Raw genomic sequence first — 27,112 nt, 5'->3', positions numbered from 1 at the left:
ACAAACATCAACAACAGCAGCAGCCTCCGCAAAAAAAAAATAACACAGTTTTCAGTTCGGCAAGTGTTGCTGCCTTAGTGAGAGAGTTTTATATATTTAATGGCGACAGTAGTGTGGACATGGAGAGAGGGAGAGAGGGAGGGAGAGCGTGTTTAAAAAATCCCTCACATATGCGTTGCGGGGAGCTCCCAGCCTGGCGCGGGGTACAGATGGCGTCCATTACTATTGGATGGTGAGAGGCTGCTGCAGCACCCATTGCATGATGCAGAGCCCTCCACTGAGTGCTCATCAGGCTCATATCCAGGAAGTTGTTTACTGCCTAATGGAAGATGTCAGAGCTGGGGTGGGTGGGGTGGGGGTGGCCAGGATGCTAGAGCTGCATAATGTATGAGGTATGTGTGTGTGTGTGTGTGTGTGTGTTTATGTGTGTGTGTGTGTGTGTGTGTGTGTGTGTGTGTGTGTGTGTGTGTGTGGAGGCTTTGATGGACGTGTTGGGAGTAATGTGAGATTTCTATCGCTTTGTGAACCACAAAACGGTGCAGCACCCGAAAATGGTCTCTCTGTGCGCCTTGGGTAGGAGAGTGATAAAATGGCCGGCTAGGTCATAGGGGTCTGCGTCTGACAAACAGACAGGAAAACACACACACACAACAACAACATCAACGAGAACACAAACAAACTCAATTGCCACTTCATTTGGAGTCCCACTCGTTCCTGAACATACAGTACTCGTCAGGCGACAAGATGGTGGTGCTCTGCATGAGCAAATTCGCTAAAATTAGCTTCAACAACAGCACTGTTAAATTAGTTTAGGTAAGGGAGGGTGAAATAGCCATCAAAGTTCATGTGTGATTCAGGGCGTGTTCGCCTCATCCTGTGTAAGAGATTATTAAATGGGGGCCCTTTTCCAGTGCCTGAGCTCAGACAAATGGTGCCGGCTCTCTTTTAATAAGGACTCCTGGGCTGAAGGAAACTTCCCGCGAGGAAGGGAAGCTATAGAGATGTCATCACCTGGACAATTCAGTGACTACCTGGGTGAGAGAGCTCTCACTCTGATCAAAGCGCTAGGGAAACTGGCCCTGGGTCAGCCTGTGCTGTGGTGGACTCTCAGGAAGAGCACAGGGGGCTGACCTCTTACAATACAAGAACAGTGCTGGGGTATAGAATGTATCACTGTGTAGGCAATGAGAGGACTGTAGGAACAAGACAAAAAAGCTGTAGACTGTACATGCCTTCAAAATGACTCGTATTAGACATCATTTGTTGTCTAACTTGCTCGTTATGTATTAAGTATGGAATTTATATTGGTACAACACTGTTTACAAAAAGGTTGGGACACTGTAAAATGTAGATAAAATAAGAATATGATAATTTGTGAATTTCATATTTAGTTGCAAAAAGAACATATTTGCCTAATTAATGAAAAATATGCGTTCATTTTGTATTTGATGTCAGCAATACATCTCAAAAAAGTTGGGACAGGGGCAACAAAACACTAGAGAACTTGTGTAACGTTAAAGTTTTAAAAAAAAACACAGGGAGGAACATTTCAATAGAAGGAGCCAGGAAAATAATTCACTCTCTGGGGAACAACATTGTCTTAAAGAATTCACTCCTCAACAGGTTAAAACAGACCTATTTGGCTATGGAAAACTTCCGATATTGACTGTCTATGAACACAGATTGATGCTCCATCCACAAATGCTGGTTAAGACTCTACCATGCAAAGAGGAAACCATATTTAGACATGCAGCCGTCCTACCACATGAGGAAACCATATTTAGACATGCAGCCGTCCTACCACATGCTCGCTGGACCCTATACCTACGGGCCTACTTCAGTCCATCAGCCCGACCATCGCTCCAGCTATCACACATGTGATCAATGCCTCGCTAACCTCCGGCACATTTCCAACAGCGTTCAAAATGGCCCGGGTAACACCGTTACTTAAGAAAGCTTCTCTCAACCCTGCTCAAGTCGAGAACTACCGCCCTGTCTCACTACTGCCTTTCCTATCCAAAGGCATTGAACGAGCAGTCTCCAAACAGGTCTCTGACTTCCTTTCACAGAACAACCTTCTGGATCCAAATCAGTCTGGGTTCAAAAGCGGCCACTCTACCGAAACGGCTCTGCTGTCTGTAACAGAAGCCTTAAAAGAAGCCAGGGCGACCGCTCGGTCATCAGAACTCATTCTGCTTGACTTATCGGCTGCCTTTGACACGGTTAATCACCGTATCCTTCTCTCTATACTCGCTGACATGGGAATCTCCGGTTCTGCTCTCTCCTGGTTTGAATCCTACCTCACAGGACGCTCGTTTAACGTATCATGGCTTGGTCAGCTATCCGCACCTCACCATCTCACCACAGGGGTCCCCCAGGGCTCAGTGCTGGGCCCCCTCCTCTTTGCTATCTACACCACCTCCTTGGGACAGATTATCCGTTCGCACGGCTTCTCATACCACTGCTATGCAGACGACACACAGCTCTATCTGTCCTTTCCACCTGACGACCCCCTGGTTTCAGCACGGACCTCGGATTGCCTTTCAGACATAGCTACATGGATGAAGGCACACCACCTCCAGCTGAACCTCTCAAAGACTGAACTGCTGGTCATCCCAGCTAAACCTACCATACACCACGACATCAACATCAAATTTGACTCCCTGTCTGTTTCACCGACCAGGACTGCAAGAAATCTAGGAGTTGTTCTTGACAACCAACTAAACTTCTCAGATCATGTTGCCTCAGTCGCCCGGTCATGCCGTTTTGCACTCTACAACATACGGAAAATCAGGACTTACTTGACTCAAGATGCTACCCAACTTCTGGTTCAGGCAATAGTCATCTCACGACTCGACTACTGCAATGCCCTCCTGACAGGTCTCCCAGCCTGCGCAGTGAAACCACTTCAGATGATCCAGAACGCGGCGGCGCGCCTGGTCTACAACCAACCCAAAAGGGCACATGTTACCCCGCTGCTCATCCAGCTACACTGGCTACCTATGGCGGCCCGCATCAAATTCAAGTCTCTAACGCTTGCCTACAAAGTAGTCTCCGGTTCTGCTCCCACCTACTTGAATGCCCTCATACAGACTTACACTACCTCCAGACCGCTGCGCTCCTCTGACGAACGACGTCTAGCTCTACCACCGGTACGCTCAAGCCAATCCAAACTTTTCTCATCTGTTGTTCCTCGTTGGTGGAACACACTGCCAGTTCCTACAAGGGCAGGGACATCCTTTTCCACTTTCAAAAAACTCCTGAAGACCCAGCTCTTTAGAGAACATCTACTCTCATAGCAACACTTACAACAAGTCTTACTGATCCTAGCACTCACCAGCCGTTTTAAACTGACAAGTAACTGTTAAAAACAGCATTCACCGACGCACTTATTCTTACTGTACTCTAATGTTTTTTTTAAACTGTCCTAAAATTGTGAGAATTGTTCTAAAACTTACTGTTTACCATGTTGTTAGTCGCTTTGGTTAAAAAGCGTCAGCCAAATGTAATGTAATGTAATGTAATGTAATGATCCAGAAATGCCACCATCTTATCTGGGCCCGACCTCATTTAAGATAGACTGGGGCAAAGTGGAAAACTGTCCTGTGGTTAAACCAATCAAAAATGTAACTCTTTTTAGAAATCACGGACAACACATCCTCCAGGCTTAATAGGAGAGGGACGATCCAACTAGTTATTAGTCTACAGTTTAAAAGCATCTATGCTGGTATGGGGGTGTATTTGTGCCTATGGCATGGACAGCTTACACATCTGAAAAGGCTCAATTAATCCTGAATGATATATACCGGTTTTGAGCAACATATGTCATCATCCACAAATCATCTTTTTCAGGGAAGACATTGAATTTTTCAGGAAAATAGTGACAAACTGCATTCTGCACATACTACTACAGTATGGCCGCATAGTATACGAGTCCAGGTGCCCAGACCCTTTCACATTAGGTGCATCATGAAAAGGAAAAAACATGATTACGAAGACCCCAGACTGTCAAGCAGCTAAAATGCCCCTATCCCTACTTTGAGACATATTGCTGCATTAATAAAACAAATCAAATTTCTCCGTTTGAACAATTTTACACTGCGTCCCAACTTTTTTTTGTAAATGGGGTTGTATTTGCGGCCGCTGGCAATACACTCAGCAAGGGCAGTTAAAGCATTGGAGACATAGCATGTTTGTTTGCGAATGCATCTATGGGTCTTTTCAAATTTGCAAAGTGGGGGCATCTACATACAGTATGCATGCATGAGTGTGTTTGTTCTTCTATTTTGTGCCCGCTTCATTCTATCAACAGGGATTTTCGGCTGAAAAGACTAAACAAAAACAACGGAAAAGGAGAAAGAAAGCCAGCTCGCCAGCCAGACGACAAGAGACAGGCAGCCCAAGGATGGCAAGCCAGCAGTAAACCAATGTGTATGTAGGCAGATAGCCACATGGGCATTGGACATACAGACGCTTTCCACTGACAAAGCCTGGCTATTCTTTTTTTCCCGACTAGATTTCATTTTTTTTTTTTTTCGTTTTTACACAGCTTGTTTTGTCCACGGATGGATGACATAATCGCGTGGAGGGGGGAAAACAAATAAGAGAGGGTAGAAATCCTGGCATGACTAATGCTACAAGCGTGAACGGTGTCATTGTGATGAGTGAGCGCCCAGGCAGGCAGGCAGGCAGACAGGCAGGCACTTCAGACAGGGGCTTCTGGGATGGGGAAAAGCAGGGGTGACCCATAACTGGGGTTTGCGCCATAATTACGCCGGATGGGGCTTGGTGGGTGAGACTGAGTTAGTCAGCACACACAAACACACACGTAGGCACACACACACACACACACACACAGATATAGACACATGTAGGCAGCTACATCATGTCTATGTCTACATACATCTAGATAGACACACATACACACATAGATAGTGTAAGGCCAGCAATTTGCATGCATACCTAAACTAGTGGAAAGGTCTCGTATTGACAAAAGCCATTGTAATCAACAGCACCCCTGTATATACATACAGTGAACTAGAAAGCCTCTGGTTTCAGCTGCAATTTGGTGTTGGTTCTTGTCACCCTGCTGAGGGCCTAACTCACTCCTGGACCACAGGAAAATACCTGAACTCTAACTGTATTTGTCAAAGGAGAAATTATAATCTGCTTGTGTCTGATATCATTTTAAAAGTCTCCATGCGATAAAATCAGTTGCAGAACAGTAAACTTAATGCAAATGATGTTTCTGTAACCATTTACATATCTCTTCTCGTATGCCATGACACTACTCTGCTACTACTTGGTAATTATTCAAGGTCAATTTCTTAATTTTATGGAGTCAAATTAATCATAGTTTCTCGTAATATTTACCACTGCTTCACTGTTCTGTCCTGTTCAAGATGTTCAACGTAAAATTTTACAATAGACAGACACATACACTAGACACACACACACACACACACTCAGGATGTATCTTGTTTCTCCAAGCCTCTGAGCGCATCTGACAATGGCACAGCTAAAACGTCTCCTCACAGTTGTACCACCATCTGCTGCACATCTCGGGGCAAAGTGAACAGAGGGGGCCATGAGTGTAGATTGGGAAAAAAAAACATTTTAAGATCCATTCTATCAGAGCCAGAGACATCACAGTATCGATTTCAGTAACTGTGTTGTCAGCAAATGTTTACAAGTAAACGCAAGGGTATGAGGTCAAAGACACACACATACACACACAGACACACAGACACATAGACACACACAAGAACAAGCACACACACAAACACACAAACACCGACACCGACACAAACACACACACACAAACACACACACACACACACAGTAATGACTTCATCTAAAAATATAAATCTACAAATACGTCTATTTTTGCTGCCTTTCAATGCCTTTCAACAGCCTGCCTTGATTCGCCCTGCCACGTGCTCTTCTCCGAGAGTCGCACATCACTGGCTCAGAGTGTGACAGCTGAGGGGATGTGCTTACACCGCTGTCTCCCTGCAGGACAGCCAGAGCCTCACAAAAGGCACCGCCACGCTGCCGTCGTCCAAAAATACTCCCTAGGAGGACGGGAACAGTAGTGGTAGAGGCTGCTGCAGCATAAGCAGCATAGGTAGCATGCCAAGGCGCCCCAATCAGAATGGCAACAAACACATGAAAGGGACTGTTTCCATATCAAAGTGGAGAGGCTGGGGAGAGAGAGAGAGAGAGAGAGAGAGAGAGAGAGAGAGAGAGAGAGAGAGAGAGAGAGAGAGAGAGAGAGAGAGAGAGAGAGGGAGAGAGAGATCTGGAATGGGTGATGGGTTGTAGGGGAGAAGGAAAAGAAGCCTGGATATGTTTTGTAAGGATGTTGTTTGCTAAATAAATTTGCAATGTAAGACTTTTGTAAGGTTTCTTTTTGTTGTGATTAACATACTGTACAGCTCATACAGTTAAGATAAGCATGCATTTACCAAACACAGAGAGAGAGAGAAAAATATAGATAGAGAGAGAGAGAGAGAGAGAGAGAGAGACACACACACACACACATACATACATACATACAGAGAGACAGACACAAAGACACACACACACACACACACACACACAGAGACACACATGCACACAGAGACACACACACACACACTGAAACACACAGAGACGCACACACTAAAAATAGGATGAAAACAAAGGATAATCCAGCATATTGTTCCCACACAAATCCAGAGATACTAAAGGATTTTCACAAAATTCTCCTCCTCAGTTTGTAATCTACTTCAGCAGCATACAGCTGATGAATGCTGGCCAGAATGGCCTATCGTTTTAATCTCACTTTATCACACATCCACAGCCTTCACAGTTAAGAGCAAATTCTTGTTAAAAATTCATAAGCAACAGACTGTCATGCAGAGAAAAGCTTTAGAGTACAGCTATTGTTTTTGGCTTGTTTTGCTTTGATTTTTCTCCCTTATGAACAACAGTTGCTAAGAAACAACAGTTCCCAGCTCCCAGAGTATCAGTGGTAGAGAGGGAGAGAGAGCTGTGGCCAAGCCAGTTCCGGCACTGCAACATAACCATAAGGTTCCGCACAGCAGCGGGGGGGCTGGAGAACTGTCATCTCAACTCGAGTCAGCCGTGATGACAAAAGGCCATAAGTGAACCCCCCCCCCAGCTTTTTTAAAAACAAAAATGGCAGGAGAGATCTGGAAATCACGCTGTGAACGGTGTTTTTTTTTTACTGTAGGATGGCATATATAATGTAGTTAGAGGTGTCATGTTTTCCATTCCACCATCCGTCAGCAGACGCAGGGATGACTGGTTGTGGAGGAAGAGGGGTTTTGGGGCTGGGTGTTTTTGAGGTTGGGGATTGGCTCGTCTACAAATGGCCCTGGCTGGCGGTATGAGATTGTGGGTCACTTGAGCACACCTCATCAGCTCTCTCGCACCCCCCCGGACGTGCGCGAGGACAATTTGTCTGAAATGTTTAGGAAAGTTGCCTTTTATTTCCACATGGTGGAGACCAGCGGAGTGTGAAACCCATTGGGAGAACGGGTGGGAGTGCCGGGCCAGCAGAGAGGGAAGCCAAGGGGGGTGGGGGGGGGGGGGGTGGATGGAGAGAGAGAGGGATGAAGAAAGGGAGAGAGAGGGATAGAGGGAGGATAAAAGAGGCAAATACTGAGGGAGAGAGATCGGAATGGAGAGAGGGATGGATAGAAAGACAAATAATAAAAGAGAGAAAGTTAGGGATGCGGAAGAGTAAGCATGCGAGTGTGTGTGTGTGTGTCTGGGTATGTGTTTGGGATGTGTGTGTGTGTGTGAGTGTGTATGAGTCAGGGGGTGTTTTTGTCAGGCTACACTCTCAGGTATCTAGTGACAGTCCCTATCACCTGTTACACCTCCAGACTCAAGCCTGTCAAACAGTCAACTCACAGCAAACAGTGACACCTACCATTTACTACACACAAACACACTTCACACACACACACACACACACACACACACACATAACGTATACACGTACAGTATATACATAACGTATACACAAAAACACACCAACACACAGTTGGTAACCATGTCAGTAGACATACACACACCTTATATGACATGTACAGACATACAGGTCCCAAACACCGTCACATATAGATAAATGTAAAACAGACACACACGTAATATAGATGCTGTCGCAACAATAAAAAGCAAAACTTTTGTGTATCATTTAGAGTATACACATGTATACAAACATACACTGTAAGTTACTCTTTCTCACGCGTGCACACACACACACACACACACACACACACACACACACACACACACACACACACACTGGAAGCAACACAACTCTCAGTGATTAATTACTGCTTTGAGTAGCAAAAGCTAAGCTTAAATTATTTCTGCAAAGGGGGAATGCAAACCTTGTCGCACCACTGTGACTGAAGTAATATGGAAAGATAGTACTGGCTCTACTTAGCCATCTGCATATCACAGGCAAGAACACACACACACACACACACACACATTTGATAGAACTCTATTCAGACTGCAAGCTTGAACCACTCATTTCGAGAGCCGCTATATGCTTCAATTAGTCAGCGTTCTCTTTCACTGAACACATTTTTTGGTCTATGGTAATTAACCTCGGCTTCGTTCGTTAGACAGTGTCTCTCAACTTTTGTGCAATGATGCATCCCACAATGCTCTTTTTCGCTACAAAGACATGGCTGGGCCGAAAGAAAAGAATATAATGAGAGAGAGCGAAAGAGAGAGAGAGAGAGAGAGAGAGAGAGAGAGAGAGAGAGAGAGAGAGAGAGAGAGAGAGAGTGCAGAACAAAGCAGAGAAAGAAAAGAAGAAGACAGAAATAATAATAATAATAATAATAATAATAATGATAATAATAATAATAATAATAATAATAATAATAATAATAATAATAATACTAATAATAATAATAATCATATAACGTAAACATAGAGCCCGAATGCAGATGCAGACCATGCAGAAACATGCACACAAGCTTCAAATTGGGAGCTGTTTGTCGTGGGTCTGTTGTTGCTGTTGTGTTTTGCTCATGCACACTCTCCTTATTGCCCCCCTCACACATGCATTGTGAATGCCCAAGGGACAGACACATTCACTCAGAGGGACACTGAACAGAAACCTACTCGAAAGCTCCACACTCACACCTCAAACTAAACAAAATGCCCATGCCACTTCTGATGCAGACGTGCCAAAGGGACTGTGATGTCTGTGCTGCACAATGCTTCCATGATTTCCAACAAAACAAATGTACATTCATTCGTCTAGGCTACAGACCAAATAATTCCATTGCTTTGTTTATTGGTGTTTGTCGACATCATAATAAAAAAGAATGTTGGGCTGTTTATCCTCTTCTTTGATTATGTGGAGAACGCTGGAGGTGATACTATTATTCTACACATAAACATCAGTACTAAAGGAACAATCCAACAACACAAAATATTTAACGTTCATATTGTGTTTTCTTAAGAAACATAAACATTTCAGCAAGCAACTTGTGCGTTCACGTGATAAAATGCATTTTATTATTAATGTCCCTTGAAGCAAATAATCACTTAATTCACCAAGAGGGAAAGGATAGAATTCATGAAATATATACTATACTGTAGGATACATGTGTGGATGAAATACTATTATAAAAAGGCTCAATGTGACACTTCAGTTAAAACCACCTGAGCTTATTCAGAGCTGGGAAATAATGACCCAGTGTATGCTCTTAAATTAAATGGCCATTCTGCACGTCATGTGTTTCAGGTAACCATGCCAGTAGTGCACTGCAGTGGAGCACAATATGAGTAGTTCAGCATCATTTTGGTGACCAGAAAGAATTGGTCTTCAATCATTTCCACAGAATTCAAAAGTGCTGCTGTCCAAAAACGGGACTCCCCTCTAACGTTTGTGATATCAGAATGAAGCCCAAGAACTACTCCACACTAAGTACTAAAGAACTACTGAATCCGTTATAACAACATGTCTTATGTTCTTCCTGTGTATCATTGTGAGGGTTAAGGTTAGCATTAGCAACAAGTAAAATAAGCTTTTTTTTACTTGCAAAGTAAACAACATTAATATGGTTGATTTCGAAAGTTTAGAAACAAGTTATTTTTTTCTGATTGGACTAGAGGAATTCCATGTATGGTGATATCCTATCCCAGATATCCCAGAATCTGGTGTCAATTAATTCAAAATCACTGTCAAAATCAATTAGTTGGTTGTAGAACTATTGCACAAAGGCAATGTAACACTTATGCTCACGGGATTGGTAAGGGGCATCCTCACGGCTGTGATTAACTGTGGCACTCAACTTATGTTTGTGGGTGTAGTGGGAGCGGGTTTAGGTAAATTAGGAGGATTAGGTAACGAGAGTAGTTTCATTTATATGATATGTATGGCAGGATAACTCCTTGTCAAGAGAAACTACAGGGACTGAAGAGCCTTTTAAAGGGCTCTGCCTTTAAAGTTTAGAAACAAGTTATTCATTTCTGATTGGACTAGAGGAATTCCATGTATGGTGATATCCTAGCCCAATCCCACTCAGACTTTCCCCAGTAGCATGTCAATGTCCTATACATCGAAGGCCAGGGAGCAGAATGGCAGTTGCTGATTGTATAGCATTATCGTTGATAGTAATTTGGAGCAAATGGAATAGAAGGACTGTACAAACTCTATGTAATGTGAGGTCAGGTGAGTGTACAAATGGATGTGATAGCACTTCTCACTGAACTTGCCTGCAGAGTGTTGCTTGGCAACAATTGATACCAAGAAACTGAAGTGGTAACTTATTTTTTTTTTAGTGGAAGTGAATGAATAACCAAAATAGAACAAATGAAAGAAAACAGAATCTGGTGTCAATTAATTCAAAATCACTGTCAAAATCAATTAGTTGGTTGTAGAACTATTGCACAAAGGCAATGTAACACTTATGCTCACGGGATTGGTAAGGGGCATCCTCACGGCTGTGATTAACTGTGGCACTCAACTTATGTTTGTGGGTGTAGTGGGAGCGGGTTTAGGTAAATTAGGAGGATTAGGTAACAAGAGTAGTTTCATTTATATGATATGTATGACAGGATAACTCCTTGTCAAGAGAAACTACAGGGACTGAAGAGACTTTTAAAGGGCTCTGCCATTCATATCTCACTGGAAAGTGTGCTTGAGATTTGAGACTTGAGACTCGAGTCGTCTCTTTCTGAGAACTATATAAAAAGACTGCGGCTGCAGCGATGCACAATGTGTCCACTCGGCCAGCCATTTCCCAGGAAACAATCACAGTCATTGTTACAGCCCAGTCCCGCTCTGCAATTTTGTATACCTAATTTTAGCTGTCTATTTTGCACACGGCACACCAGCAGACCATGCTTTGATGTGGCGAGGGGTTTGAACAGGCTGACTTTCATTTCAGAGCATGTGTATTCAATACTCTGTGTTGACAGTAGTAGTAGAGGCCAGCTGGGACATCTGAGAGATGTGGGCCACCATGTGTGTTCTGCTTTAATATGTGCTCTTCCACTGTGTCATCCAGGAGGGGGGTATTTTTTGGAAGATGTTTACAGTGCACAGAGAGTATGTAGCTCTCCATATAACCTCAGAATGGGCCCACGATGCCTGAAAAAAAAAAAAAAAACCTACCAAATGAATCTATACCCACAGATTTGAGTTGTATGCATATTGTTTGTAAATAGACACTTTTTTTAAAGATCTATTTTCTTATATCACTTTTGTTTGAGATTTTACAGTATAATTCAATTTAACAGGGATTGGTCAAGGGAGAAGGTTTGTGTTTTCCTTAGTTGAAGCAGTTCAGCATCAGACTGGTCTTCACACATGTCAGGGCTAAGTGGTAATGTGGACATTCTGTTGGCCTTGTGCATCATGCAGCTGGCAAGCGCTTTACCGTTTGACTAACGCCATTATGGGACTCCATCCTTGAGATTTGCACAGTGCATGTGTGTTCCATAATGTGCAGGTCCACTGCCACAGTGCAGAGAGGCAGGCTGGCTAGCTCACAGATGGCATGGCATAGGGGACAGCAGACCATGCACATAGCACCATCAGGCAGTAATACAGTGGCCAAACCAAGCAATGGCAAAATAAAACAGGACTACACGAACATGACACAAACGCACACAGACCACACACACAAAATTCCACAGAAAGGAAAGGTTACAGATTTACCATAAAAAAGAGTAACAAACAGGTAGACTCACAGATAGAAAACTTGTTGGTGTTGTCTTTGCCTGGGAATAATTTTACTCCTCTAGATTTAAAATCTACGGACCTTTTCACTAGTCAAAGGGAAAAAGAAAGGAAGAAAGAAACAAAAAACAAACATGAAATCAGATGAAACAGGTTTCAAATAATCAGTCAGCATTGAAAAAAAGGACACCATCCCTGAAAAGCCTCATGACAATAACCACAGAAACAAACAAACAAACAAAACAAAACAAACAAACAAACAAAATCTAGCAGTGACAATCTACAAACACACATATCCTGGCCCAAAAAGAAAGAGAAAGGAAGTGAAAGGTGAGATGTGGTGAAGAAAGAAGCGAGTGTTGGGATGGAGGAGTGGAGGAATGTATGGGAAGAGAAATGGGGAGAAGAAACAGAATCATAAAGCAGGATGGACTTTTGTTCATTTGCCAGCCTTCAGATGACTGGGTGGTCCCCAGGCGGTCAGCCGCCAAGCTGACCGCCTTGGAGCCACCACGGGCTCTTTAGGGGCAGAGGTGGCTCTAACTGGCGGGCAGTTTTAGAGGTAGAGTGGCCAATTTGTGAGGCCACAGCAAACTTTGTATCAAACAAGACACAGTAAAAGACAGGGCAGAAGCTCACCCAGTTTACTGCACTGCACTAGAGCACCTTTAGGGCCTTTGTCAACTTTAGTTTTCAGCTCACCTGGTCTCAGATGAACAAAAGTACAGCAATTTATTATTATTATTATTATTATTATTATTATTATTAATAATAATAATAATAATAATAATAATAATAACAATAACAATAACAATAACAATAATAATAATAATTCAAAAGCAAAATGGTAAATGTTTCTTTGTGGCTGGGTACTATTTGCTAAAGCAGATGAGGGAAATAGTGAATATAATGTACTGTATGACAAAATGTTAAAAACAAACAACCAAACAGATAAACAAGATTCTCATAACATCATTCGAGCATCACCTCATGTATACATACAACAAAATATCACATCAGAGCATGGGGGTTTGTGGCGATGACTTGGGGATTTGAGGAGCTGAGGACTAGGAGACTGAGTGGACGCTGCTTTGGTTGGATGGACACACTCCCCAGCCCTCAGCATCCCCAAGGCCCCGGCCACATACGCCCATTTAGCCTCTGTCCGTTCGTTCTCTGATTCAACTGTTTCTGGAGGAATTTAACCAGGACCGTCGACTGATAAATGAATTTGGGGCGTGATGCTATCAAGCATGTCTTGACTGAATTGCACCACCATTTCACACAAGAATGCTTCATATCAATTTTAATGTGCAAAAAAGGTGGGGGGTTGGGGGATTGGGTGATTGTTGGTGGTGTTGTTTGCAGCAGCAAATATATCATGGTTGACTCAGTTAATACTTATAAGACCTGTTCTTTTTTTCCAAGGATATTTTGTGCATCTTGACAGACATGGAGATGGATGTCAATGAAATTAGATGTTTGCCCACCCTTACAAAGTATTCTACAAAGACTATACCATTTGCCAAAATCATTCATAGAGAGAGAATGGTATTACTATGTTAAGGAATATTCATCCATTTCCATTCTACGTTACCAGTTTTGTCAATGCTGTGAGTGGTCAAACATATTGGAGACAGTAGCAAACCTGTGCATGTACTGTTCTCCCTCTTGCTCTAGGATATATAATACAACACAAATGATATTACAGTTTGAAAGGAAAGAAGACAAATTCAAATGGAAGAGACTGCTGAATATGTGACTGTATAAGCACCCACTTACGTCTCTTAGACCGTGTGCTACATGTGACACTCTTTCCTGCTTGACATGTGCAGCTTTGATTAAACACATCGCCATGGCGAACTACACTCTACACAACTAACAATAATGATGCATGTACCTATTACAACCTTGTGCCAGCTCTGTTAGATTGATATTTCAATTCAGTTGAAGGGTCCATGCTTAAAACCCATCTTGAATTTAACATGTGATTAAGCAGGCTACATAGCACATGGTGCCAACATGTGAAGCACATACAGTACCAAGGGTCCTCTTACTCAATGTACAGGACTGATAAATGATACCTCCCTGCTGACTCCCATTAGCAAGAGCTGAGTGTTTCATTCCAGCACTTCAATCTTGGCCCTTAAAGGGAACTGCCTGCATGGCCCTCATAAATAAATAAATAAAATTAATTATTTAAAATATGATGATAAATGAAAAATCTATTTCAAAACAAACCAAAAATAGTTTTAAAACAAAAAGAAAAGGATAAAAACTGTTGTTAATGCCTTTGCATCTGGATAGGCATCCTGCTTTTCCCACTTCTGCATTTGATTGACAGATACTGGAACTCTACTTGGACAGAGTGCTAATGATTAAAACAGGAAATGGGCTGACCATTACTTAAGGCCTACTTGAACAGTGATCAAGCACAGCCCAAATGATGGATGAGGGGTGGAGGGGCATTTTATGTTCAAGTGCCGAGCAAAGTTCATTTGTTCACTTGATGTCTGGGAGACACGGCTAGAATGCGCCCCCAGAAGAAAGTCAAGACTCTTGACCTATGTTAACTTGAACTTCACATAAGTTCTTCATTTAACGATATAATGGTTTTGGTAAGCCTACCTCTGAATGCCAATACTCTCTAGACACCATAATTGAAAGGGAAAAAAACCTGTAGTGACTCCTCAAGAATGTGTGTGCTATTCTACCACTTTATTTTAAATATGATGAACTAGCAATAAATCCCGGCGTAGGATATAGCACTTCAATTGGATCACAGAGCAGAGCATCGCTGATGCCTGTGATAGTCACTGGTTGATGGCCTGCTTTTCACAGTGCCTGAGGCAGAGAACAGGTTCTCTTTCAGAGACCAATATAAAACAGTGTTTGTAATGCTGTTATTTAGCTTAGGCTAAGGGCTAAGCTGGGTTAATGGCTAATGGTAGCCGAAAGCCGCAGGGCTGGTAGCAATACAGAATGCTTCCACAGTGGCAGTATAAAATTACATTATGGTAGTATTACTGTAGAGCCAGCAGCCCTTGAAAACATCTGAGGTCCCCCTCCCCTCCTTTTCGCTCTTGTTCACTGAGATGTTATACTATTTTTTCAACTGTATCGGTATTCATATTAATTTATTAATAAGTGAGGACTTCAAATGATCAACTATTCACATAAAACCAGACTCTTGTGTGTCAAAACAGCACATATCCAAACAGTACCTACCAAAGTTATATAAGTCTTCTCATTTTGTTAAAATTAAAATAGCAACTCAACAACATTAACTGATTAAAACTTTCAGTGCAAAGACCTGTTGAATCAGCATCTCATAATTAGCTGAAAAGAAATGAGCAACTTCTATTCCTTGCCTTGTTAAAGAGAAACATATTTCCTATTTTCAGGGAAATGTGACACCATGTCAAACGATCAACTATTTTTTTAATACATAAACTAAACGACTGATGTATTTACACAGGCAGTGAGATCTGCTTTTTTAAATGGAGGATGAAATATTCCCATTTTCTTATTTGCTTTGGAGCTTTTAACAGCAGCATAACACTATACATATAAACAAAGCTTGAACTAAAAAAAGCCCATGCTCTCTTTGGTCAAAACTTTAATTTCACACCTTTTGTTATGTTCACGGAAACGCCCTGGTGTGATCTTAGACACATCTCCAAATTGTGTTCTTATCTCCCGTGCACAAGTCTCCTTGCCTCTTATCCTGAACCTCCATCATATATGGGATAGATTACTGTAATTGTCTTCCATCCGGAAGGCTGAGATTATCCAGTGGTTTGGAATCAAACGTACAGCCCCGTCGCCATTTGTTATCAGATGAGAAAAGGCAAGACTCCGATAACTCAGCGGTCTGAGGGCTAGACATGCATGTGCGGCTCCGTTTGTTATTAGAGCAGAAAAGACGAAGTGGTCATATTTCACATATTTTCCTTTGTCCTATAGCCTTTCACTAAAAGGGCACCTTTCAATTTAACTGTAGTAGCTAAAGAAGTGTATTTATATATAGCCTATCTGACTTACAGTTCTATAGACTCCTTCCTCACTCTTAGCCTGGGTGTTAAGTGGGTGAAGAACATCACTTTAAATGCATTTCTAAAAGCCTACAGTTAGTTTTGCAGAGTAGGCCTAGGCCTACTGTACTTGTGAAATTATGCTTCAAAGAGTACTCCTTAAAAATCGGAATTTGTTAAAAAAATAAATACATAATAATATTTCACACTACTTCAGAAGTGCACGTTAAGAAACTTGCTCTCTCTAAAATTCCTATGAATAAGTGCAGCTGACTGACATTACCAGTCCTTTCAGGCATAATGGTGGCATGTCGTTCGGCCCTGAGTGTGCGCCCAGCACACCTCTGAATAATCGAACGCCGCCACCCTCACGGAAGAGGATCGCGCTTCTGATGTACCCACTTGATAAATCATTCAAGGTCAGATGGAGTGTGCTGCTCGGAGGTGTGATGTCCGCATCACAAACTCTCCACCGCCGCTTCATCTTCCTCCAGAGCGCATTTCCGTGGAGGAGAGAGAGACTGCCATCCTCCGGGGGGAATGGCGACAGGTGGCAGTTCGCCATCGTAAATGATGGGACTGCGGTGAGTGTTGATGTTGCATGGGCAGATTTAAGGACTCTCTCTCTCTTTTTCTCTCTCTCCGTCTTTCATTCTTTCTCTCTCTCTCTCCCTATCTCTCTCTGTCTTTCATTCTCTGTCTCTCTTTCTCTCTGAAAAAAAACAGTAGAACATTTCCCCAATGGATCCAATAATATTCATTTCACTTTATTTCCCTATTTTCTGCTAGAAAAAGAGAACTATAGAGATGTTGATGAAAATAATTGGTCAATGCAATTCTATTTCAAAATGGCCACATTACTATTGAGTGCTATTCATCCCTTTTTTGTCCAAAATAGGAACAACAGACATCATTATTCTGGAGAATAATTTCACTTTTTCATATTACACACAAGCTTCCAACAATACCGAACATTGTTCATCTTCCATATATAGATAAACCCCAAACTCCCCCCAAAATAGTCGCTACTCAGTACTCACATGTTGCTCTATTTGTCAGTTAATAATGGAATATTACTGCATTTATTAAGAGGCAAAACACTTGTCATCCACTTATTATGATTCCGCCCACTTTGGGGCATTCTCATAAGTCAGTCTGTTTGGAAAGCCTTTCAATACTAATTAATCCTTGACTCACTGACTTAATTGAAAGCTGGACCTGATGCTGAGCATAGAGTGATTGGATATTAGATGGCTGGTTTTATGGCATAATTAGTTTTTGTGTAATCAAATTGCTGCCAGTGATTCTCAGGTATTGCTTACTCATTTCAGGATGGACTGGTTTAATAGAAAAGTCTTAGAGCACCACTGACTATAGGTATATTACATTATTCTCAATACTATAGCCTCCATTTTATTCTACTTACCGGTACATATGTTTGAGGAAACTTGAACAAGTAAACCAATACTGAAGCATATATGCAACAGATAATTCATGTGCTGCCAAGTGCCAACAGGTTCTTGAGTACACACCCAATGCTATGGTGCTATTTTTATGACCAATCATGCACCTCAGAGTTGCATTTCATCCTGTAGTAGTTTCAATCATTTAGCATAAGGTGTCATGATAGCTTGTTTTGCATCTGACTTATATGATGCAAGAGTGTATCCTGTGTTTAATGCACAGTTTAAATACTGTGTCTGAGTCTTTGACTACAGAGTAACACACATATATTCAGTAGTCTACCATCGGCAAGGAAACATGACCTTTGCACTATAAAATGCAACATGCATCTCCAAATAGTGACAAGTAAACCTCTGCAGCTAACACTTCTATAGCTAAAGACCAGATACTGCATAATTTATTCCCATACACGAAACCTATTTGGGTGCATACTGGCTTTCGTCTTTTCAACTCCCATGTCATGTCCCACAGCCGACAAACTTAGGACCACCATTTATTAAGAGGAAGCAGAACGTTCTGGAAATGTCATCGGTCCACTTAGCACTCCTTTCCAGTCGCCGGGTGTTCAATAAGGGTGAGAAATAGAAAGGCTCGCTTTTCATGGCACATCAACAAATCCATCATTATCCTCCATGGGACAGACAAATTCATTGACTTACAGGCAGGGCCCTACAATGGTGTGATTGACCGGCGAATCAAAGCAAGTCAGCAGTGACACGATTGCAATTGCGACTTCGTCGCGGGTAACAAATCCGAAGCGTGGGTAGTGTGTACACTGACAAGGCTTGAAGGGAAGGCTGTGACATGGCTGAGCAAATTCATTGAGATATGGGAAGATGACATTTGAGAAAATTATTTTGCATTCTGACAAGAGATGAGAATAAGACAGGGACCGGACTCTCATATTTCTCTCAAGGCAAAGGTTTATAGAGTATTTGCACTTATAAATGTTGCAATAAGTGAAGACCATAACCTGCATTTAAAGACCCTTTCAGTTGATTATTTATTTATTTACAGCATTATTTATTTATTTCCCATGAAACAAAACGTATGCGACATGAAGCATTCCGAGTTTAATATCTTCCATCTCAAGGGGAAACTGTAGGCATGACACACTGTTCATGAAAACGATTAAGGATCACTGATTCACTTGTACCACAGTGTGGACAATCAGTGGTCATTACAGTTTAGGAGGGAAATGGACTCACTGTGGAAACCCAGACAGCTCTGAACAGTCCCATTTTAGACTGAGACCGGGTCCCTGAGCCAGACATCCATCACTCCATCACCTCACAAAAAAGGCTGTGAATGATTTGAAATTGAGTCCTTGGAACGGATCCAAAAACACCAATGTGGTGCAATGCAGATACAGTACTATGGCGAAGTCCAGAAATGTAATTCTCGTGGTTCGCTGCCCTATGCTGCGACAGGAAAAAAACACATTCATACTAACAGCATTATGATTTAAGCAAATGCTTGAGGAACCCAGTTTGACAGAAACATAGTGGAGCCTTGCCAAATTAATTATGGCCAATGGCAACTTCAAGAATGTAACATGGCGCTTGTAATAGCCTGCGGGCTAATGGCGTAGTTGTGGAGTGACCATCAAAGGAGGTCTAGTGCCCAACATGGCAGGCGCTCCAGGGGATGATTCTGCGACACTAGCGTCCTGATGGTATACACTCCCTTAGCCACTCGTTTTCTCGAGTCTGAAGGAATCAAATGGGATTACATCAAGAGCACTATTTTACACACTTTATTTACTGGGTCTATTTTTCTTCTCCCCACTGCTCCTGGTCATCATTTGTTATTGAATTTTAATATCCGGGTCATTCCACCGAATCGGTGCCTTTTGCGTCCCACAACATATAATCAGTTCTAAAGTTGCTTTAACAAATACATGTGTAATTTAAAAAAACCTAATGTTACTATAGATCATATGCATAAATATAAGACCAAGTAAACCCAATAAAATACAAGTTAAAATGATTAAAATCACATAAATGTATGCTATGGGTAAGGAGGATTTTGGTTGATTTTTGCTTGTCCCACGCTATGTTTTTTCTTTTTCAACAGCACTTCTCAGTTGTAAAATGTTGGTAAAATGATACAATTTTCAATTTTCACAGTTTTATATTGTCTTAAGTGTAATCTCTTTGTTAAGCAATGATTTTGACATAAATAGATATGTTTTATTAGAAAATATAAGTCATTTATCATTGTCCCTTAATTTCATCTCAGTCCTGTTACTTTCACTAAAACCCCTTATAAAATATTGGTACAAACTAGAAGTGACATAATTTCAAGGAAGTGACATCATTTAGAAGAAGCAGATTCCACAGTGTAAGAAAGGGTAACTTTATCTCTTCTTAAATATCCTATTTTTATGTTTTATCAGGGTTGTGAGAGAGGGGCGAGCATACAACATCAGTCCTGTTACCATTTTTTAAAGTGTATATATAAACAATTATTTATCAATACTGATATTACCAATATCTAGAAGTAATAACCTTTCAGATTACATACCATGTGCCTCCCTAACCTTGACCTGTTAGCTTGAAAGGAGCAATTTAGCATGAAATCATCAGTCCAGTCCTGTTACCATCAGTCCTGTTACTATCCTACAATATTCTATGTAATAAGTGAATGGTAAAAAATAAATGCATAGCTTGAGATGGCCCAACACAATTTCTTGTCATGTTAAGATGTGTTAATTAAATGGGCATTGAAAAAAATCAGTTTGAAACAATTATATTTTTCACATTTTTAAAGTTGAAAAGGCACCGATTTCGTGGAATGACCCAGAAAGTGTTACCATAGGGTCATTGAGACTGATGTCTAAAAAGCTGATCAGTACAAATAAATTAAATGATTTGAAACGCTATATTGGAGGGACCATATGATTTTTTATAAGGTGGGGATCACATTAGCCAGCGGCGAGCGGCAGCAGCAAGCGTAACACAACGCTCAGACCATAATAAGTTTTATCTCATTCCTATGGTAACACAAACAGTTTGCCTTAACTGACAATTGAATATGCTTGCGTTGCGTATAGAAAGTTGAACCAAGTTCAACGCTCAACTTGCTCAACGCTAGCGTTACGCCACTGTTGCCAGCGTTCCGCTGCCGAACTATAGTGAACAATAGGAAACCTGCCGCTTGCCGCTGGCTAATGTGATCCCCGCCTAATAGAATATAAAACCTTTCTCAGAGCATGCAATTGCATCCAGAGACGTTGCTTAGACTGACCTAATGTGATTTAGTTCTTTTCTCTTCCATCTATTTAATTATGCTATTTATGTCTTCAAAGGCAAGATTCATTGGTGATTTAAACTCTCTGAAAAGTGTTGGTTTAGTCATGATTAGCCGGTTCTGTTCCCAACTTTCAGCATGCCACTAACACGCCAACAAACAGCTGCCATATTGTAGTCTTGGATTGTTTTAGTACAATGACGCTTCCAATAGGCAGCCACAGCTGGCTAACATCCATAAGTGCAGGTTGGGTCAAAAAGAACAGAAAAAAATGGGCCTATTCTTTGATAGCATCATTTTTCGGGGGTAGATACATCAGAGAAATAAATTGGATTTGGGCGTGTTTGGTGTCCTCTGGCGCAGTGCAGCTGCTACCCTTACACTGGCAAGCTTGTTGCTCACCAGGTGGTACTGCCAAGCAATCTCCCATGAAGCATTAAAAAGACAGAAATGCCATCGGTTAACCTAGGCCTACAGTCTTTTTTCTGAATACTGCTATGCTTAGTTTTTAAAAAGGGGTTAAAAAAAGAGAGAGAGAGAGAAAGAGAGAAAGAAAGAAATAGCATTATTACTTCATTTACATTATGACCATGAGAATAAGCTAAAATAGAATTGCCACTAAATTACATACCAAGAGCATGATACCATTTGTACTTAAGAGACAATTGGGAAGCTATATGAGGTCATCTAAAACACAATCCACAATGCCTCTTCCCTTTCCTTTAAAAATCATAGCTTTCACTAAAAATGAAACTCTAGCATCACCAAGGTTCTTGATACAAGGTTCTTGATACAAGGTTCTTGATACAAGGTTCTTGATACAAGGTTCTTGATAAATCGTAACAGAGCTTCATTATTGCTCTCTGAAGTTCATCTACTGTAGGATCAATAGGCTTCGTGCTGGACACAGCAGCCGTCACATGGTGCACTGGCCCTTTCTCTCTCTGTCTGCTGATGCCTGCGATGGACTGACCTACAAGAGCGCCCTCCTGGAGAGAAGACCAAAATAGAACATTTTGGGGGTCTGCGCATCTCTGGCCAGATGTCCATATTTTTTTCCCGATGCCCTTCTATCACCAAAAGTCCAAGCATATTTTCACATGGACATGGTCAGCAGCAGCATCCGAAAAACTGTACAACTGTGATTCGGCTTCCCCACCCCCCACGGTCCAAAACTCTAAACCTCCCTGTCTGTAATCTCATAACAGTCTAGAATGTGAGCTTGTGTTGGCATGAAGGAAGCCCTTTTCAAAAGATGGAACTTCTACTACATTATAAGGGATTTTATAAATAGTAAAACATAAGGTCCAACATATGAAGAAATAAAAAAGGAGAAACACCACAAAAGGCGGAGCTTTTCTCTCGAACATAACTTGTAAGGATAGGCAAACAACTTCACATTTCACCCTGCATCTCCATTTGACTATGTATGCGGATTGAACTTGGGTTTATGGTAAATGTGTGTTAGAAAAGCCACAAGCACAACACACAGCAAGGCACAAGTGGGTGTATGGCTTTGGATGGTAGGTTAAAGCTTGTTTAGTAATGTAAGCAGCTTTTAAAAACATGAAGAAAGAAGAGACATCTATTTCAGAAGAGGTGAAAAGTGACTTGTTGCTGAAACAAATAAGTTAGTTTAAAAATCAAACAAACCCATGCAAGCATTAAACAAAAAATAATTAAACTTTCAGAGAGAAAATATATTTGGTGTTAAAAGAGGGAAAACAAGCTTAATATCCACTAGAAGTACTAAAAAGAAAGAAAAAGAAATCCTCATGTGCATTAGTTCCAGGTGGCAAGAATAGTAGGCAATCTTGACTTCCTATAATTACACATTAAAGAAGGTTGGATGATTAAAGCAGTAACTCAATCAACTTTAAAATGACTGTAAAATTAACATATCACAACACTTTGAAGAGTATTTCCAAATTAAGCATGTGGGGTTCTGGGGTTGGAAACGTCCTTAGATAGCCAAGACAGTGATACCATTTAATCCAGACACTATGCGCTCTCTGAAGAGTGCAGTTAACATAGCTCAATACTGCTGGCATGGGAGCTCCAGTCGGAGTCGACTGGAGAGAATGCCTACCTTGATAATGGGCACTAAAGCCTTTGTATCGATGGTTGCTGTCGGTTACAAAGTGTAGCCTCAGCCAGTTCTTGTTGCTGACAATGGGTGACGGGACATTCATCCCCGATAACCTGCAAGAAACAAGGAGAAGGAGATCATTAGGTATGTAACGGCATGCAACCCATCAGCAGAAACAGACACTGATGCCTTAACCCTTTCAGAGCCCTCAGGCTTGACTTCATCTCTCTCTGAGCCAAGCCACGTTTTAAAAAAAAAAGTACAGCATAGGAAATAGCACGGCTACACAATGCTCTGCAGTATTTTAATTCCAACTTCTGATTGATCGTGTTGGTGAACTACAGTTGAGCAAGCACACTTTTGCCGTTTTCCGTGGAAATTCAATCTAGTTGTTTTGTGTAAAAAAAAAGTCTTCTTTATAATCATTACATAACAAGTCTTTGTTTACAGCATCAACCTCATCATACTACCAACTGTTGTATGTCTGCAATTTCATTTAACTTCAAGTGATTGAAGTGGTTTCAATATTCCTACCAGTGTGCTAGTCCATTTTTCATATGTATCACCGATGACAATAAAAGCAGTGTTTTTCAGATGGGCTGGCGCATACATCTATTGTGCAGTGTTAGGAACAGACCACAGAGCACCAGAGAGAAAACCAAGTCATTCGTCTCTGTATCTTCTCTGCCCTCTTCACTCAGAGCTGCATCTACTTCCATTAAACCTCAGAGTTGCTCCGGTCTCTGGGAGGGCAGCCACTGGCCAGCTGGTCAGAGCGCAAGTACCGGCACACACATTTACATGCACACCCACCCACACACATGCACACATGCATACACACACGCACACACACATGCATACACACACGCACACACACACGCATACACACACGCACACACACATGCATACATACACGCACACACGCTCACACGCACACCCACCCACACACACGCATACACACCCGCACACACACACATGCATGCATACACGCACACACACACACACACACACACACACACACACACACACACACACTCACACGCACAAAGAGACACACACACACACCCACACACGCTGAAGGGACAGCAGGAGAGAGGTGAGAAAGATGAACGTGCAGAAGTTTTTGTACGATTTGTTCATCATGCGACACGAGCGTGGTGCCTCTGACCATGCACAGAGGTCACGCCGCCTCCCCTCAACACAGTGTGGAGGTCCACACTGCCTCCGCTCAACACACACACACACACACACACACACACACACACACACACACACACACACACACACACACACACACACACACACACACACACACCACACACACACACACGCACGCACACACACACACCTCCGGCCCCATGCATCCGGCTGGCTTTATTGATGACTGACGGGATGTGTCATTAAAGGACATGGTCACATGAATCACGACTTAATGGCCTTCACAGGCTGGAGCTGAGCCATATCATTACCGTTATCACGCTGGACCGACACCAGGCCCCCTTCAGCATGCTTCACTTTGAGCTGGGGCTGGCTGTCGTTCTCTCCCTCCCTCCATCACCCCCCCTCTCTCTCCCTCTCTCCTTCTCCCTCTCTCTCTCTCTCTCTCTCTCTCTCTCCCCTTCTCACTCTTATTTTCCGTCCCACTCACTTCAGATCTTTCTCTCATTCTATTTCCCTGTTTCTCCCTTGTTCCCGCTCTCTCTTTCTTTCTTTTCTCTCTCTCTCTCGTTTCCTCCCTCGCTCCATCTGTATCTCTCTACCTGCACAGTACCCGCTCACTCTGCCTATCTGTCTCCGTAATCTCCCTCTAGCTGCAGGCAGCATACGGCACAAATGGCTCCCAATACAGTCTCCCTCTGGACAGCCAACATTTATGGAATGTTAACGACAGGTGTTACTGTCAAATGCCACTGATTCGGCATTTCAGTGACCTTGGAGAGAGAGAGTGGCCCGCGTTGCGCAAGGTGTGGCGGCTGTGTCTGAATGTTAATTCCCCTATACAGCCTCTCTGTGGAGAAGCTGGAATTAGGACGGGGATGAAAGCAATGCCCTACAGCAATGGCTAAGATTAAATCCGCATGACAGGACCTTGTGTCCCCCATACAACACAACCAGTGATTGTGTATTAATGGGGATCAAAGACCAATTCAGACAATCATTTGAGACATCCATATCATGATGAGACAACGGGACGCCTAGCCAATCACTGCATGAGATACTACAGAGATCCACAGTAACAGACATAAATTCCGTATATGCATTAGGTAACGCTTTTGATACTTTAGCAAGATGGACTGCTAATGCCGCAGTGTTATCACAGTGACATAGCAAGTTCTGTAATTAACATATCACTCTTTATTTACCGACCAAAATAGCCCATGAGGCAGACACTGTCTGAGCTAAACAAATTGCAGCTGTTTAGCCTCTCCTCCATCGCCCCCGCACTGCTTGACAACAACGGCCATTCAGACAAAAGCCACAATCCTAGAGACAGCAGCAGACACGGTAATTAATATGGAACTCAGACAAATATGCGTCTACACACAGACATGTAATGTATGCAGCGTGCCCAGATCTGTGAGAGGCATGACAAATCTCCATTCAGGCAGGCAGCCCTCTGCATTCCAAAAAATGATTTTGCATCGATTTTTTTGCAAATGGCCAAAGGGTGCACGGTCAAAGGATGGGCAGCCACATGTTGTTTTCTACATGGCCAGGGCGGCCATTAATAACTGGTCGAAGTAAACTTGTACAGTGTGTCCGACTGTTCCAACATTCGGCCCCTAATGGAGATTGGACAACATAGATCTCCTGGGGACAGAGATGTAACATCACGTTTACGCACATTACAAAAACACTCACACACACACTCACACACACACACACACACACACACACACACACACACACATATACTTTCTCTTCAAAAAACATTCACCCACACCATCGCATGAATACATAAGATCTGTATAGGGTGGTGTGCAATTCTCCCAAGACTTGCTTAATGCATCTGGGGGCCTGTGGCGTAATCTCCCTTGAATAAAAGCAATCTGCCCCGAGAGAAGCCGAGCGCCATCACTTAAATCCACCGAGTGGAAATTGCAATGAATCCACCTGTCATAGGCATCTGCTTCTGCACAGTGGCTCTCGTCACCCCGGCGGCTTGTGTGTGTGTGTGTGTGTGTGTGTGTGTGTGTGTGTGTGTGCATTTGTGTGTGCTGTGGGCGATATGTCATAACCCCCACACAGAGAAGGCTGTATAGCTTGCTGACACTTTGATATCACATTACAGCGCGACAAAGGTCACACGGGCGGACGCCTCGCGTTGGTCAGAGGAGTGGGCTCCTGCAGGCTCTCGCCAGTGCTGGTTGTGTCTCTGGTCACTTGTGACACACCCGGCACACGCACACACGTTTTTAATTAAATGAGCTGGCATCTTGCTTACACATAATTTTTGAGCTAGACCATGGGCTTTGACAAGTCCGTGCCCTCCCTCTCCTTTCTCCCTTTTCTCTTTCTCCCTTCATCCCTCTCTCCCTCCAACTCACTCTTCACCTCCCTATACTCTCTCTCTCCCTTTCTCATGGCTTTTCCAGGCACACGTACTGTAAATCATGCTAAGAGGTCGTAAAAAAAGTTTCATGCAAAGGAATATAATTTCATTCCAAACATGTCATCCCTCGGTGTCTCGCTAACAAAGTGTCTCAGGGGAGGTCGGGTGTGTGTGTGTTTGGGGGGGGGGGGGGGGGGGGGGGTCTTATCCTGGGCTGCAGTGTAGGCTGCTGGGAACGACGAGTGAAGAAAACAGATGATGGCGTAGTTAGTGACAAACCTTGTGTTGTGTGTGTGAGTCTGGGTGGGGGGGTTGGGGGATTGGAACGAATTAGTTAACCACCAACCATGTTGTCATCTTCCATAGGTGACCTTTGTAACCCACACATCTCCTAGGGAGTCCTGCGTATCGCATTTAGAAGGCATCATCAAAGGGAGCCCAGCAGCATACGGCAGCATGCATGTCGTCAAGATGGAGGATTCTGCTCGGGCGCT

General features: G+C 42.6%; 1 protein-coding gene across 1 annotated transcript in view; it reads right to left on the bottom strand.

Moving 5' to 3' along the window:
• The window catches only part of csmd3b (CUB and Sushi multiple domains 3b), a 387,713-nt gene that overhangs the window by 193,324 nt on the left and 167,277 nt on the right, over positions 1-27,112 (bottom strand). Inside the window, 1 exon segment of the mRNA XM_042077517.1 lies at positions 23,066-23,178. Within this exon segment, the coding sequence (XP_041933451.1) occupies positions 23,066-23,178 (113 nt within the window).

Source organism: Alosa sapidissima, chromosome 21 (assembly GCF_018492685.1).
Source record: "Alosa sapidissima isolate fAloSap1 chromosome 21, fAloSap1.pri, whole genome shotgun sequence".
Classification (NCBI taxonomy): domain Eukaryota; kingdom Metazoa; phylum Chordata; class Actinopteri; order Clupeiformes; family Clupeidae; genus Alosa; species Alosa sapidissima.
This window is presented reverse-complemented; position numbering and strand designations above follow the sequence as displayed.